Source organism: Prionailurus bengalensis, chromosome D2 (genome assembly GCF_016509475.1).
Source record: "Prionailurus bengalensis isolate Pbe53 chromosome D2, Fcat_Pben_1.1_paternal_pri, whole genome shotgun sequence".
Lineage (NCBI taxonomy): Eukaryota > Metazoa > Chordata > Mammalia > Carnivora > Felidae > Prionailurus > Prionailurus bengalensis.
Genome location: NC_057351.1, coordinates 3549130 through 3566526, shown reverse-complemented (window position 1 = coordinate 3566526; position 17397 = coordinate 3549130). Strand labels below are relative to the sequence as shown.

General features: G+C 41.0%; 1 protein-coding gene across 7 annotated transcripts in view; it reads right to left on the bottom strand.

Moving 5' to 3' along the window:
* The window catches only part of PCDH15 (protocadherin related 15), a 1256363-nt gene that overhangs the window by 134160 nt on the left and 1104806 nt on the right, over positions 1-17397 (bottom strand). For all 7 annotated transcript variants that reach the window (XR_006299724.1, XM_043596132.1, XM_043596136.1 and 4 more), the window contains 2 exons: positions 9181-9290; positions 7672-7812 (listed from right to left, as the gene is read on the bottom strand). Coding sequence is in view for 6 of the 7 variants with exons in the window: in XM_043596132.1 (XP_043452067.1) it covers positions 7672-7812; positions 9181-9290 (251 nt within the window). In the remaining variant the exon portion in view is untranslated. The remainder of the gene's footprint in view (positions 1-7671; positions 7813-9180; positions 9291-17397) is intronic.

The following is a 17397-nucleotide window of genomic DNA, read 5'->3' as shown; positions in this document are numbered from 1 at the left end:
CTATCTTGGTACTGTTTTCTAAACTTCCAATTTAAGAGTTATCTTCTTTTCATTTCTTTATTTCTTTTTCCTTAAGTTTATTTATTTTGAGAGACAGAGAGGAAGCAAGATCACAAGCAGTAGAGAGGCATCGAGAGAGGGAGCCCAAGCAGGCTCCACGCTGTGGGCACAGAGCCCAAGGCGGGGCTTGATCTCCTGGACTGTGAGCTCATGAGACGATCAGAAACCAAGAGTCCTACGCTCAACCAGCTGAGCCACCCAGGCGCTCCATCATCATTTCTAATACATGCTCACTAGTAGTGTTTGGAGGTATCCTTTCAAATCTCTTCTGCTCACTCTTTAGGATACAGCTCACAGATCAATCCCTCTGAAAAGACTTCTCGATTATCTCACACATTAGCTGTTCATTCTTTTGTGCTACATTGTGCTGGGATCCCCAGCAGCCACTGGACCCCTAATAGTGTAGTCATTGCATGGTGCATGGTGCATGGTCTGTCTGGCAATGGGAAAAAGGATTTTGGAAATAGCAACTTCATTTCAATATCTCTGTGCCCTAAAACCCTATTATAATGCCTGGCATATTATAAATACTAATAATCACCATCAAGGCAGTGGGATGGCCTAGCCCTCAAAGACAAACAATTCTCTCTACGTCCTGGACTAGTCAGTGATACGTTAATCCCACAGTTTGTTAAATAGGAAGTTGTGGGAAAAAGAGAGGAACCTATCATATTTGTGGCTTATTGGGATACAATTTGTTTCACCTACTTTTACTTTAGAAGTAAGCTAATGAACTAGACCCTTTCTCTTCATGTTTATTTTTCCATTCTTGGGAAATTTGCTCTTTAAAAATGCTTTCTGTTAATTTGGATTCTTCTATACATCATTCATTTGATCATATATTTATTACAACTTCCCAGTATAATTAGTGGGGTTTAATGATAAAAGCAGTTAAGAAAAGGAAAATATATCTAGAAGCCCTATATGGGACATCTAAAGCATGTGAGTTAAAACTGAATCCTAAACTGGGTATCAGCTAGCACAGTATGAAAGCTGCAGAGGGTCCCAGAGCTCTCATTCTCCAAAACCCATCGACTGTGAAACAAGTCCACTGATTCAACAATCATTTCAAATATCCTTGGATTAAAATGTGCATTTAGGGATCTGAAGAAGATGATTAAGGTGAAATGTAATATTTGAATCCTCCTGAATCATGCCTCATTAAAAAGAGATCAGGATTTGGATGGTCAAGTCCTGGGGACAGAATTCCCTGGGCGGGAGGGGGCGGGGGGGGGGAGGGTCTTTGGCCCCCCATGTGTCATGCTGATTGTGCCAACACTGTGATGCCCCGGGCTTTTTCCCCCACCGGGGCACAGAACTCTTTATGCGGCTGGCAATTCTGAGAAGTGAGATGCTGTCTTGCAGACATGCGTTGCATGGTCCAGCAATTTCCCTGGTCCCCCTTTCTAGGAAGACCGCTGTTGTTTGCTATAAAAGTAGCTGCATCTCTGAGCTCCTGTTGCTTCCCTGCCATTCCCTCCACCCAGTGCCCTCTTCCCCGGCCTTGCACCTGCCTGTGGGGTCTGGAGCTCTGGGACCCGCACTGTATGCCAACCTCTATGCTGATCCTCCAGTTGGTACTTTCATGCTGAGCACCGAGGTCCTAACGCTGTGACCCAGGAGTCTCTGTATCAACAGCCATGGAACTAAATTATTAACGTGGAGAGTTGTTTTTGTGGGAGTCCTCCTACACCAAGTCTCCTCACCTTCACGTTTATGTAATTAGACTAATATCCTAGCAATCACACCAAAAACAGATAATATCCCCAGCTAAATATGGCAACAAGCTAAGCTCCAAACCACAGAAGATGAGCAGAGAAAACGGCTCTCCGCATTATCAAGTTCTATGCCTTATCGGCAAGTGTGAAAACGGCACCTGTTTTTAAGGAGGTGGAGGGAAGGCCAAGCATTTCTGCCGTCGTGGGAGCCAGTGAAATGGAAAGGTGACTACAGCAACACAAAAGCAAAGGAGCAACCTCCACGCTGACGAGAAAGGAGAAACACTGAGAGCAAAATAGAAACTGGGCAGGGCGGCGACAATGAGGGGAAAAAAAGAGAGAGCAAGTTTCTTCAGTGAATGTGGGAGTGCAGATAAAAGCAAGCAGATGTCTAAGGGGGCCTGGGCGGCTCAGCCGGTTACACCTCCAACTTCTTGGGCTCAGCTCACGATCTCATGGTAGAGAGTTTGAGCCCCGAATTGGGCTCCGTGCTGACAGCTTGGTGCCCACTTTGGATCCTCTGCCACTCCCTGGCTTACACTCTCTCTCTCAAAAATAATCAACATTAAAAAAACAAACAAACAGAAAAGGCAAGCAGATTTCTAAAAGTAGCAGGATAATGTTTTCTTCATCACTTTGTGAAAATATCTGAAATAATATTCTAGAGCTAGTAAAGCTATCTTAGCCCATTTACCTCTTTTAAAAGTATGGAGAATCTAATTTCACTTAAACATGAAAACTTGAAAAAGGCTATGTTTAAAGCCCACAAGGAAAAAAAGAACAGTGAGCAAAATAATAGCTTTTAAAACATCAAGGCGTTTGAAAAAATATTCAAGCTGTACTGTAGTATGTTGAAACAAACTAAAATCTGTTTGGAAATTTGTTAGGAAAAAAGAGAAACCGTGAAAGAAAAATGTGTATCAGAATCTAGAAAAACTCAAATTAAAATCTTAAAAATATTTAAATGTAATTAATAGAGATATTAATGAGATATGAGATAAAGGGATATAAAAGATAGGAGAATATTCATCATTTATATAGTAGGGGTCTCCTATGATGAAAACCGAGTTAGTGAATCAAAAATATTTTAAAAATTAGAATTGAAATGTTTTCTGAAATAAGAGTTGAATGCATATGCTATGTATATATGTAGAAAATGACTCAGAATAGCCAATTGCAAGACACATTCCAATAAAACTACTGAACTTTAAAGAAAAAGAGTAAATTCCTTGGAAATTCTGAAATAAGACAAACACTCACTTGGGAAGAAAAAAAGTTTGTCATTATTCTTTTTGACAGTAATACTCCATGGAAGAAAATCCAGAGTGAAATATTTAAGACCAATGAAGAGAATATGATTTGAGGCTTTTATATCTAATCAAATTACATTCAATTTCCAGGTCCATAGATAAACTGTCATTAATGCACAAAGATATAGGAAATGCCGTTCTTATAATCCTACTCTGAGGAGTCTATTACAGGCTAAACTGTAGACAGTTCAATGACTGATTATCTTATTAACAGGGATAAAACAGTATTTCTTCAGATTAGAGATGTGAGAAAAGGAAGTGGATGAAACAGAAGCATCGCTCACAGGAGGAGATAAACAGACAGAAGAGGGGGAGGCCAACTGGATTATGTACAGTAAAAGTAAGAGTCACAACAAAGGTCAAGTCCAGCCACAGCCTGGTTGGACAGGTAGAATTTTGTTGGAGTACAGCCGCCATTTTGTTTACATACTGTCTCTCCCTTCTTTAAAGCTGCAACAGAACTGAGTAGTTCAACAGAGACCATATGGCCCATAAAACCCAAAACATTTATTATTGCAGCAGTCACATTTGGAGTAGGAGAGTGAATCAGTGCATTATTTTGAAAACCAAGAAATAAAAGGGAAGAATCAAACATTTTTTTTTCCCTGTCTTTCCTACAGGAGGAGGATGTTGGGGTGATTAAATATTTGATATGGAGAAGTTTCTCTTTATGGAAATATCTGGCTAATAAATGCAGAAGAAATGGAAGGAAGGAATGGATAGGAAATGACTATCAGGGTTGTAACCATCAGCAGAGTCACAGGGACTGCTGTGCCTCTTTAAGGAAGCAGTGAATATCGCCTACAATTTATTTGTTAAAAACCAAAAAAAAAAAAAAAACAAAAAAACCCAACAAGTAAAAAACCCAGAAAACAGTTAATCAAACAGGGCCTCTAGCTCTCACTACTATTTTACAGGAAATAAAGGAGACAGAACAAGATCTGAAGTGGCCCCTTGAAGGTTCAATAGTTGAAACCCACTCTTCAGAAATCTGGTTTCTTTTCCTTTGAATGTTTATTTATTTTGATAGACAGCATGAGCCAAGGAGGGCAGAGAGATTGGGAGAGAGACAGAATTCCAAGCAGGATCCCTGCTGTCAGAGCAGAGCCTGACATGGAGCTCTAACTCACGAGCCAGGAGATCATGACCTGAGCTGAAGTCTGACACTCAACTCACTGAGCTGCCCAGGCGCCCCCGAAATCTTGAACAAATAAACATCAGAGGGAGTCAAATCAGGTGGTGGTGGTGAAGCCTATAGTTTAACAGAGACACTTAAAACCCTTTTCAACCAATCATAATAGATGGATCTAATTTTTTAATATGAATATTGACTGGATATTCAATGATATGGAGGGAGTGTTATTAATTTTGGGGGAGAAATAATGTATTATGATTGAGTTTGGGGTCCTTATTTTTAAGAGACACACACTGAGATATTTTGCAGATGAAATATTGTGTGTCTGACCTGCTTCAATATAATAAGGGAGGGAGTGGGTGAGAGCATTTCTGGGGACTTGGTAATGAACTTGGGTAGTCGCCACTTGGAGAGTCATTATAATCCTCTCTGGAATTTTATGTATGTTGGAAATGTCTGCAGTAAAAGATTAGCATGTTTCCAATATTCCTAGGGTCAAAATTATGAAATGAGTTCTGAAATGGTCCTACTTTAAATATGAAATTGCATTTAAATATTAAGTTCAGTTACAGCACAGTTATAAAACTTACTTTGCAAACGATTTCATTAATAAATTCTTGGTAAAGGAATTATGATAAAATACTTCTTTAATGAATCAAATCTCCCTTCTTTATTACTTTATTCATATGACATATGGCTGAAGACCACGGGACAGCTACTTCTAAAGCAGGGATAAACCTTTAGACCATTAATTAATTAACCTAATTTACATAATGTTCTTATTTTTGCATAGCTAATGAACTAGAGGTTGATTATAGGCCATTAAGAGTCATTAATAAGTGAAACAGTGATTTAAATATATGAGTTTGTATTACAGACTCACGAGGCAGAGGTCAGTCACGAAATGTTAATAACAATATTAAAAGCATCAGGCATTAAACAAACTAACATTTAGCTTTTAGACTTCATTCACTTCTGAGAGGCTAATTCAGGAACCTGATAACTGTTCTCAGTTCTACAGGCAAACTTGGGCACGTATAAGAACACTAATGGGTACATTAGCTAAATTTTTATTAGCCTTAGGTTTACATTAAAGTAACGAGAACTAGTTGTAACACACTCACATAAAAGTTATCGCTTTGTCTTTATTCCGAGAATTTGGAGCTGTTTCTTGAAAACTGCCAAGTTCGACGACCTATATATTTAGGTTTTTCTTTCTAAATCTGTTTCTTTTTTTTTCAAATAAAGATGGCAAATACAGTTTTCAAATAGCTTTCATATTTTTCTTAGTTGCAAGAAGGTTGTTTACATTATATAATTTAGAACCACTCTAACTTTTTGACTCCTGGTTTAGACAATTCAGTTGGCAATTTGAAGCTTCCTCTATATTTTATAAAAATATAATTGCCTGCAGCTTAAAGATTTTAAAAGCTGAAGAAACTGGTCTGCTATTTAAAATTTTTTTAGTGTTTATTTTTGAAAGAGAGAGAGACAGACTGTAAGCAGGGGAGGGTCAGAAAGAGAGAGGGAGACACAGAATCCGAAGCAGGCTCCAGGCTCCGGGTTCAGCACAGAGCCCCATGAGGGGCTCAAACTCACAAATAGTGAGATCATGACCTGAGCTGGTCGGATGCTTAACCGACTGAGCCACCCAAGTGCCCCTGGCCTGCTATTTTTAAACAATTTGATTATGCAAGTGATGAATAATCACTGAACACAACTTAATTCCTTTAATTCCAACGGTACACCCTGTATAATCTGATTTTTTTTTCAAATGACTTGGTTGTACCTTTATGAGCAAGGTGCAGCTCTCTACCTAGATCAGGAATCATTACTGTCATGACCATCCACTACTGACCTGGAAGAGGAGATTCGAGGGCACATCGCCTGGTCTCCTTTCTCACACTGCCTGGAGCTCTCTCCCTCTGGCACCTGCATCCTGCTGGGGCCTCTCACTCACTCTTCCTTTTCCCTGCTCCCCCTTCTACAGAGGCTGATTTTTTTCCTTTTTTTTTTTTTTAATATGAAATTCATTGTCAAACTGGTTTCCATACAACACCCAGTGCTCATCCCAACAGGTACACTCCTCAATGCCCATCACCCACCCTCCCCTCCCTTCCACCCCCCCATCAATCCTCAGTTTATTCTCAGTTTTTAAGAGTCTCTTATGGTTTGTCTCCCTCCCTCTCTAACTTTTTTTTCCCTTCCCCTCCCCCATGGTCTTCTGTTAAGTTTCTCAGGATCCACATAAGAGTGAAAACATATGGTATCTGTCTTTCTCTGACTGACTTATTTCATTTAGCATCACACTCTCCAGTTCCATCCACATTGCTACAAAAGGCCATATTTCATTCTTTCCCATTGCCAAGTAGTATTCCATTGTGTATATAAACCAGAATTTCTTTATCCATTCATCAGTTGATGGACATTTAGGCTCTTTCTGTAATTTACCCAAGGGATACCAGAGTACTGATGCATAGGGGCACTCATACCCCAGTGTTTATAGCAGCACTTTCAACAATAGCCAAATTATGGAAAGAGCCTACGGACGCTGATTTAAGGAGCACCAGCACGGGAAGGACCTGGAGCCAAAGGTCACTGTTTCAGAGTCCCATTTCACGCTCTCTCTGGGCCTCTGTTCTACCAATGGTTAGATTAGATTTTTCTCTGGTCTTCTATACTGTTAAAAAGTTGGTGTGATTATAAAAAGATGAACTCCCTGAAGAACAAAGGAGTATTAACTGTGTGGATGGAAAAGACCAGCCTTTCTCTCGTTATTAGTAATATCTCCCAGAATCTCTGCTGGGTCCCTTCACAAATTGGCTTTACTTGCTCTCCTGTGCATCCCACAGACAGGTGTGGGAGAAAGATTTTGGAGTGAAAAGATGTGAGCTTCAATCTCCAGGTTTTCATTTCCTATAGTGTCATTTTTTAAAAAGTCACTTAACCTTTTCTTATCTTGTCTTTGTAAAATAGGAATAATAATTTTCATCTCCTAGAAACGGATGTGAGTTAAATATCACGCCATGCATAATTTACAATATATGTTAGTCGCTGTTTGAAGATGCATTTTCCACATTTTCCTCTGCACTTAAGAAAATCCGTAAGTACAAGAAGCCACACAACTAAGAGAATGTCGAACAATCCCCTCCCGTTAACAGTACATTCCAGAGAGTTCGCCAGTCTTACAGTGAGACTGAGAATAAAGGTTATTCTAACAATAGCGTATACAAAATTTGGAGACGGCATGTTATTGCCTTGATATTTCAGGAGTATGAAATCGCTCCTTTGCTGTCCTGCCTCAGCGGCTGAAGTGGACGTGGAGTCAGCCCCAAGCGCTGATGGTCTCCCAAGCTCTCCCCTGATAACTTTCAGACATGTGTATTTCATTAGGAAACGAGCAGAAGCACCCCAAAATTCTTAAAAGTGCTGAAGTAACATGACTCACTTTTCGAAGGAACTCGGAGATTGGCGAGGACCACTTCCAGGGAATCAGCCTGGACGCGAAGCACATAGCTCGTTCTTGTCTCGTAATCCAGAGGGGCATTGACATAGATAACACCCGTGATGTTGTGGATTCCAAACAGACCTGCAGTTAAAACACAGCTTCTTGATCATTTCCCTCACACTACAAGAGGAAAATTAAAAAGTCGCTTTAAAAGCCCTGTGATTTTAAAAGCACTTCTTTTTTTTTTAAAGTGTATTTTTGAGAAAGGGAGTGGGGGAGGGGCAGAGAGAGAGAGAGAGAGAGAGAGAAACTCTCAGGCAGGACCCATGCTGTCAGCACGGAGCCTAGTGCAGGGCTCGATCTCATGAACTGTGACATCATGACCTGAACTGAAATCAAGTGCCGGATGCTTAACCAACTGAGCCACCCAGGCGCCCCTCAATCACTTCTTGTAACAAGAGTAATGCGTGAGGGGTGCCTGGGTGGATCTGTCGGTTAAGCCTCTGCCTTGGGCTCAGGTCATGATCTCACTGTACATGGGTTCGAGCCCTGCATCGGGTGCTGTGCTGACAGCTCAGAGCCTGGAACTTGCTTCTGATTCTGTGTCTCCCTCTCTTTCTGAGCCTCCCCCACTCACAGTCTGTCTTTCAAAAATAAATAAATGTAATACGTAATACGTGAAAGTGACAGGAGGCTTTCACAAACTTCAGATTATCATCAGTGCATCCTTATGTGAATACCCTGATTTTCCAGTTACTTTGAGATTCTCCTGGAAATCAATGTCTCATCAGTCAATTACATTTGGGAAGCACTGCACACTCAATCAGTCACAGTAGATTTGGATGGTCCTCCACATCCTAGGGGGCATTAGATGTTGGTGATATTTAGGGAGGGGGCATAACAGCACAGTGGGAACAAAGAAGAAAGGCAGCAAGAAAAGTAAGATGTGAGCATTGGCTGCAGGGAGAGGAATTTCTAGTTAATGGTTGGTCATTGAAACACTTAGAATTTCCTTGAAAATTGCTTAACGGCATTTATTTATACTCATTCATATAAATGTTCAATATTGAATCTTTATGTACTTACTACATGTATATTGACTCTTTCCTGACCGCTTACGACATGCCTGGGTGTCCAGTTTATCAAAAGAGAAAAACAGGACAACAGGGAGACAACAGGAAGCACAAGCGGGGGGGGGGGGGGGGGGAGGGGGGAGGGGCAGAAAGAGAGAGAGAGAGAGAGAGAGAGAGAGAGGCACAGAATCCAAAGCAGGCTCCAGGCTCTGAGCCCAAAGCGGGGCTTGAACGCACGAACTGCGAGATCATGACCTGAGCTGAAGTCAGATGCTTAACCGACTGAGCCCCCCCAGGCGCCCCAAATGTACCAATTACTTTTAAGTTGGAGAGAATTTTATTAGAAAAATGGGGTAAGTAGTAATTCAATCCGAAATGAATCTCAGAGCCCAGTTTGTTAGTTTATGGCGAAAACAGAGACTGAGGATCCACTCACCCTCTTCATTTCCTGAGACAATGGAGTACACGATACTCTGATTGACGGCCGCTGCAGAAATGACACCAACTGTTGTGCCTCTGGCAGCAAGTTCGCTCACCGGAGGGGGTCTGCAGGTTTTAGAAGATGATTCATTTTTTACATTCCATTTGTCAAGACAGAGTTTGGAATTCAATAATACAATGTGTTAGTTTAAGTGTGTCTGTGGGTTTATTTGAATAATACATTTTCTGAAGTTTTCACGGTAGTCCCACATTGAGACGCCAGCCCTAAGAAACTGGGTTCAAAATGATCTCGGTTACGAATGCCATGTCACCTGCGTTATTTTTAATTTGGGATATAATTTAATTTCAGATACTATTTTACTATCTGCCAAACATCCTACAAAATTCTACTTGTTTCCCTACGGTACCTTCTGAACTGAAAGCCAGTGGTTTCGATCTGCTCCCTCAACTTGCTAAAGTGTAATGTTGCGCTTGTGTTGTTGACGTTAGCAAACTTAAGCAAATAGCTTCCAGATGACTCTTTCTAGTCCCTATTCTTGCTCGACCAGGAAGCTCTAACGGTTCTAAGAGTATGTGAACAGATGGTGTCACAAAACTCACCTTTCTCTTGAACTCACTTATTTCCCTCAACTGCAGCCATGTGATGCCCTCAGTATTGGGATTATTCACTTAATTTCCAATCTATATTCCCAACAGCACATCTCATTCTCAAATTCTCCATTTTATTTTACGATATCGGTCACTCTAACTAGGCTATCCTAGCTTTAATCGTAAGTTAATGAAAATAATCTCGCTTTTATAAAACACAGGTATTTATACTACCCAGATCCAACAGATTTAAAAAAAAAATTGGCAGCTGAGAGGTTTGGACAGCATCTCTGAATCTTTCTGTGGTCTAGCCAATCTACCTCGTACACGCAACTTCTGTAACCTTCCTCGTCTTTCCTCCAGCTGACAAGACGAACCCTGCTGTCATTTGTTCCACATGACTTTTTCTTAGGATACTTACTCTTCTAATATCACTGCTTATTTTTCTCTCCATGCTCTCAATTCTTCTCATCTGGATTACACTGTGTGGTTACCCGGTGCGGTCACTGAGCCCTTTGATAACAAATCCTGAACTATAATAACATTCCGGAAAATTAATTCTATCCCACCCTTTATAAACATGTCCAGATTGCTGAGCTCTTTGCCCCTTTAGTCCGTATGCTCTGTTAAGCGACCTAAATGTAAATAAAGTGATCTCCTTTACAGACGCTTTAACCCTTAATGGGGGTCCATATATATTCACTATACGTTCAGGACCTACTTTTTTTTTTTTTTTTTTTGGCTAAAGAATAAACACTAACCTATATAACTTTTAATGAAAATGATAAAGTATGTATGTACACATGTATTTTGTTCTCGCCTTCCTTTGTTACAGTATCCAAATGTCACTTTGGACAACGACACCTCCTCCATACCCCGTATAAGTGGTTAGGGTAAGGTCTCCCCAGGCCCCAGGGTGTATGGATAGACTCATTATCCACCTCTGGCCACTGAGGGTACTTTTTCTCCTTTGCTCAGTGTTCATGTCTCCTGTAAAACCAATGGCAGTCTTGCCCAGAAATTTTATTTTATGTGCTAGAAAAAAATGTTTGCAAGAATTTTCATGTTTTTTGATGTTACCCTGTGAGAAGGTTCTTGTTGATCATGATACCAACACAAATGAAATAACCACAGGCTGGAAATAGATCCCTTGGACTAGTATTCTAAATGCTGCTATACTTAACACGAGGTGAGTTCATCATTTCAGCCACTGAAACACATTGTCTTTTATCTAGGATTTCTATCATCTCCAACCAAAAATGTTCCCACTAATTAAAAAAGAAGATGTTTAGGTTAGAAAAGGAGACATTTGCCGAGGCAGATACTTGTAAAATAAGATATCTGAGATAACAATTACATTCTATGAGCAATTTATGTACATGTGGGCACAGTGTCAGTTTAGTGAGATAAAGATGCCTCTGGTAATTTGAATGGAGACGGTAATAGTCTACCACAAAAAGGAGACATTTACCAAAGCGACACAAAGGCTGGTTTTGATGGGGCTTTTGTACGACACTTTCGTAGGATATTTCAGATGATAAAGGAGACTTTAAAATGATTTGCTGTTTGTCCCATTGCTTAGTGATTGAGCATGGTGGCTGTGAAGTCAAACACCTGGAAAGGACTAAAATCAGAGAGTCATGGAAACACGATCGTCTCCAAAATGGACCTCAACGATCGCTCCCCCTGGTATTCCTTCCTTTGTCTCACCCGACAGCCAGGCTGTGGCTGGATGTGAATCAACAGAACAAGGCAAAGAAAATGACTTGTGACCCCAGTGATTCCATTACATAAGACTGTAGATGGTAGGCTTGACTCCCTCCCTCGCTGGATTGGATGAAGGGGACAGGGAACTCAGAGTGATGTTGCCACCACTCAGCAAGGAACTGAGGCCCTCGGCCCAACATCCCTCTCAGCTGAGTTCTACCACCAACCACATGAGTCAGAAGCAGTCCGTTCTCTAGTCAAGCCTCACAGGAGACAGTACGCCTGGCCACCACCTCGATTCAAGCCTGGGTGCGACTATGAAAACAGAACACAGGCAACCTAATTTTGACCTTCAAAAACCTCAAGACGATATATGTGCTGTTTTCACTCATCACGTTTCTAAAGATAAGGCCACGTGCAAGAATAATGGACACACGTGGCTTGAATGTTAGGAGCAATGAGTTGTCAATGTATGAAGATCTTAATGTTGACATAAGAAAATGTTGACATAAGAAAACACACGTCGGCCATATTCTGGGGTGACCTTCATAAACTGAATTTCCTCTCGTGGATGTAACATTGCTTAAATTGTTTGCTTGTCTATCTTGTTACTACTCATGAGCTGAGAGCTAAGTTTTATACTTCCTACAATTAATTTCTTGTCTGATTCTTATAAAGTACAGAAATATAAAGTCTGCAGCTAATGTACCTTCAGCTTTAACGTTAGAAAAATGCCACCTTCATTTCAAACTTTAAAAACAACATTTCGGGGTGCCTGGGTGGCTCAGTCGGTCGAGCATCCGACTTCAGCTCAGGTCATGATCTTGCGGTCTGTGATTTCAAGCCCCGTGTTGGGCTCTGTGCTGACAGCTCAGAGCCTGGAGGCTGCGTCGCATTCTGTGTCTCCCTCTCTCTCTGCCCCTCCCCCGCCATGCTCTGTCCTTCTCTCTGTCAAAAATAAATAAACGTTAAAAAAAAATTCAGGGGTGCCTGGGTAGCTCAGGTCCTGGGGACCCTTCCTAGACATCTTCAGTCAAGCTGGGTCTCTGTCCCCCCAGGAGATACAGATAAGAGCACTGTAATGACAGTGGTTCTATCTTTAACAGATATGGGCCGTGAACACTGGAGACACTGATGGTTCCATCCCTTTAAAACACCTCCAGGAAGGACCTCCAGAGACTCTTCCACAGCGGTGGATCCCAGCGGGGTTGGATGCCCATGGGTCCCGCCACACCCCCCATGGAGCCTGGCTGCGATTTATCCCCTGAGGCCAACACTTGGGGCTTTCTTGGGCATTTTAAATAAAACCTCCAGATTCTGAATACAACTCCAACATCACCTAAACTAGCTCTTAAACAAAGCCTAAATCATATTTCAATTTAAGAAGCTCAGGTGTGAGAGATATCAAATTTACATGTGATTCGGTCATTAATCTCACTATTCGCATTCTCCTTGCCTCCCCTAAATTTTACATATAAAACGGCTGTATACTTTTTGACACCACATTTTTTTTTGTTTTTTTTTACAGCAGTTTTCTTTTTTTATAATTCAATTTTTTTTTCTAAGTTTATTTATTTATTTTGTGACAGAGACAGAGAGGGAGAGTGAGAGAGACAGAGAATCCCAAGCAGGCTCCACACTGTCAGCACAGAGCCCAACACGGGACTCAGATCCACAAACCATGAGATCATGACCTGATCAAGAACTGCATGCTTAACGGACTGAGCCACCAGGCGCCCCCAGAGTGGTTTTAGATTTCCTGCAAAATTAAACAGAAAGTATAGAGATTCTATATGCACTCCCACCCCTAGTTGTCCATATTATTAACACCCTGCATTAGTGTGGCTCATTTGTTAAAACTGATGAGCCTGTACGGATACATAATTATCAACTAAAGTCTTTTGTTGACATGAGGTTGTTCTTGCCTTGTATACTTCTATGGGTTTAGACTGATTTATAATGTCACATAGCCATCACTACAATAGCATACACAATAGTTTTGGTGACATCAATTTCTCCTTTTCTTCAGTTATTCATCCCTCCTTCTGCCTGAACCTCTGGAAACCACTGATCTTTATACTGTCTGTGTACTTTAATGTTTATTTTTGAGAGAGAGACAGAGCACGAGATGGGGAGGGGAAGAGACAGAGAGAGACACACACACAGAATCCGAAGTAGGCTCCCAACTCAGGGCTTGAACTCATGAACCATGAGATCATGACCTGAGCCGAAGTCAGATGCTCAACCTACTGAGCCATCCAGGTGCCCCAGTGCCATTCTATTTTTACTGCTTACATAATGTTTTGTACTAAAAATTTTTTTTTAATCTTTATTTTTGAGAGAGACAGAGTGAAAGCAAGGGAGGGCAGAGGAGAGGGAGACACAGAATCCAAAGCAGGGTCCAGGCACTGAGTTGTCAGCACAGAGCCCGATGCGGGGCTTGAAGCCACAAACTGTGAGATCATGACCTGAGCCAACCGACGGTTAACCGACGGAGCCACCCAGGCGCCCCGACTGTCTGTATACTTTTGCCTTTCCCAGACTGTCATATAGCCAGACTCATACAATACATAATCTTTTTTGTACCAGCTTCTTTCCTTCACAATATGTACATGAGCTTCCCCTGTGTCGTTTGGGGGCTTTATATTTTTATTGCTCAGTCACATTAGACTGTAAGAATGTACAACGAACAGCTGCTTTTGAGTAAGAAGAAAATTGATCAAAATAACTCCAAACTTATCGTTTAGAAATAAATCTTTGCAGATGAAGTGGAATCCAGAGAAGTTAACTGATACATAATTTATATGCAAAATACTTATAATTTTCTTATGGATGCATAAATTAATACATAGATATCTGTTTAATGTTTCAAATTGGTTATTTGAAAATATAGATGACAATAAATCTCTCTCAATTAAATACATTGTAACAAATCTGAATCATCTGAATAATGGCTACATAATTACAGATTTTGCAGTTTTCAATGGCAGACCCAGTTTTAACAGTATAAATATAGATGAAACAATCATTCTATAATTTAAAATGTACTTTTATTGTCGGGTTCAAGAAGTAACAGTAAAAGTAAATGTTATATGTGTTACATAAAGCTCCTAATTATTTTAAATGCAGCGCAGTTTAGGATATAAAAGTGTGTGTAAATAGACGCTATAAAATTTCACTGGGATTCAATCTTGCTCTATTGCTTTCTTTCTACTGAGAGACAAATCTAATTTATTTTGACATGTCTGAATTCAATATATTTGCAAATCAGTGTCAATTAAGGAACTGTTTTTATGTCTACTATAAGGGAATTTAATGAAAATAGGAAGGAAAAAAAATCCACTGGAACTCCTATTATTTGTAACCTTGGAGTAACTGCGTCAGGGTGATCTGATTTTAAATATTTAACCAAGACAAGTGGTTTAAAATTTTTTTTTTCAATGTTTATTTACTTTTTTGGGACAGAGAGAGACAGAGCATGAACGGGGGAGGGGCAGAGAGAGAAGAGACACAGAATCGGAAACAGGCTCCAGGCTCCGAGCCATCAGCCCAGAGCCCGACGCAGGGCTCGAACTCACGGACCGCAAGATCATGACCTGGCTGAAGTCGGACGCTTAACCGACTGCGCCACCCAGGCGCCCCTAAAAAAATTTTATTTTTTTTAACTTTTTTTTTTCAACGTTTATTTATTTTTGGGACAGAGAGAGACAGAGCATGAGCAGGGGAGGGGCAGAGAGAGAGGAAGACACAGAATCAGAAACAGGCTCCAGGCTCCGAGCCATCAGCCCAGAGCCCGACGCGGGGCTCGAACTCCCGGACCGTGAGATCGTGACCTGGCTGAAGTCGGACGCTTAACCGACTGCGCCACCCAGGCGCCCCTATTTTATTTATTTTTTTAACGTTTATTTATTTATTTATTTATTTATTTATTTATTTATTTTTTTTAAATTTTTTTTTTCAACGTTTATTTATTTTTGGGACAGAGAGAGAGACAGAGCATGAGCGGGGGAGGAGCAGAGAGAGAGGGAGACACAGAATCGGAAACAGGCTCCAGGCTCTGAGCCATCAGCCCAGAGCCTGACGCGGGGCTCGAACTCCCGGGCCGCGAGATCGTGACCTGGCTGAAGTCGGACGCTTAACCGACTGCGCCACCCAGGCGCCCCCGTTTATTTATTTTTGAGACAGAGAGACAGCATGAACGGGGGAGGGGCAGAGAGAGAGGGAGACACAGAATCGGAAACAGGCTCCAGGCTCCAGGCTCCGAGCCATCAGCCCAGAGCCCGACGCGGGGCTCGAACTCACGGACCGCGAGATCGTGACCTGGCTGAAGTCGGACGCTTAACCGACTGCGCCACCCAGGCGCCCCGAGACAAGTGGTTTTAAAAGAACACGAATCAGGAGAGAAATGGCAGCTTTCCCAGTACTTTTACGGTGGGTTATAGAAAAGAAGATTAGTAAAGGACCAAGTGGTTAGAAACTGCTTTTTGTTACTTGTTTTTTTGGTTTTCTTTGTTTTTTTTTTTCACATCTTTTCCAAAGCGTACTTGCTTTTTAAGAGTTTGGGTTCTTTTCAGATCCATGAAGTGTCTCCATGTTGAAGACAAGCAAACCTAAGCCCTGAGTAGTAACAATTCCTCAAGTCCAGAAAACTATCTGAAATCCAAACCTGCAGTCTCAGGTGGGTGTCTTCCTTGGTTTCATTTATTGTTCTCATTAACAGACCTTTTCTAATCTCTCTTAGTCACTGGTTCCCAAACTTTATAAGAATTAGCTGAAGAACTTATTAAATTTTCAGATCTTCAAGGCGCCTGGGTGGCTCAGTCTGTTAAGTGTCCGACTTCAGCTCAGGTCATGATCTCACAATTGGTGGGTTCAAGCCCCACATCGGGCTCAGGGCTGACAGCTCAGAGCCTGGAGCCTGCTTCGGACTCTGTCTCCTTCTTTCTCTGCCCTTCCTCTGCTCACACTCTGTCTCTCTCAAAAATAAATACACATTTAAAAAAAATAGTAAAATTTTCAGATCTCCTGGATGTTTAAAGATTCTGATTTAGTAGGTCTATGGGGTCAGACCAAGGAATATCATTTATAAAATTCTGGCCCTCATAGTTACAACCTATGGGACCCTGCAAAAATTCTTACCTTTCCCGTTCTTATTTCTTTACCTGTAAAGTGGGGACATTACTTACTTAGAAAATTGTGGCGTGTACCAAGCGACACATGTACAAAAAGCTTTCCTTAAACCTAGCACATCGTAAGTACTCCATAAATTATAGCTTTATTAATACACTATTTTATGGGCTATACATCTGTCAGTTTAGCATAAACATTATAATGATATACAAGCTTGTCTTACAGACAGGAACAATAGAAGATAAAACTTAAATACTTTCCAGCAAAAGAAGTCACTCATGAAGCACCTAAGACAACTTATTAAATGGGTGCGAATACTTGCAAATGATATATCCATAAGGAGTTAATATCCAAAATACATAAATAACTTCTACATCGCAACATCAAAAAAGAATAATCTAATCTAAAAATGGGCAAATGAATAGACTTTTCTCCAAAGAAGATATACTAATGACCAACAGGTATATGAAAAGATGCTCAACATCACTCGTCAGGGAAATGCACATCATAACCATGACGAGATACCACTTCACACCTGTCAGAATGGCTAAAATCAACAACACAAGAAAGAGCAGGTGCTGGTGAGGATGTGGAGAAAGGGGACCCCTTGTGTACTGTTGGTGGGAATGCAAACTGCTGCAGCCGCTCTGGAAAACAGCGTGGAGGTTCCTCAAAAAATGAACAGCAGATACATGAGAGTGATGAATCACTGAATTCGACTCCTGAAAACAGTATTACCCTATATGTTAACTTATTACAATTTAAATGACAATGAAAGCGTATGTCT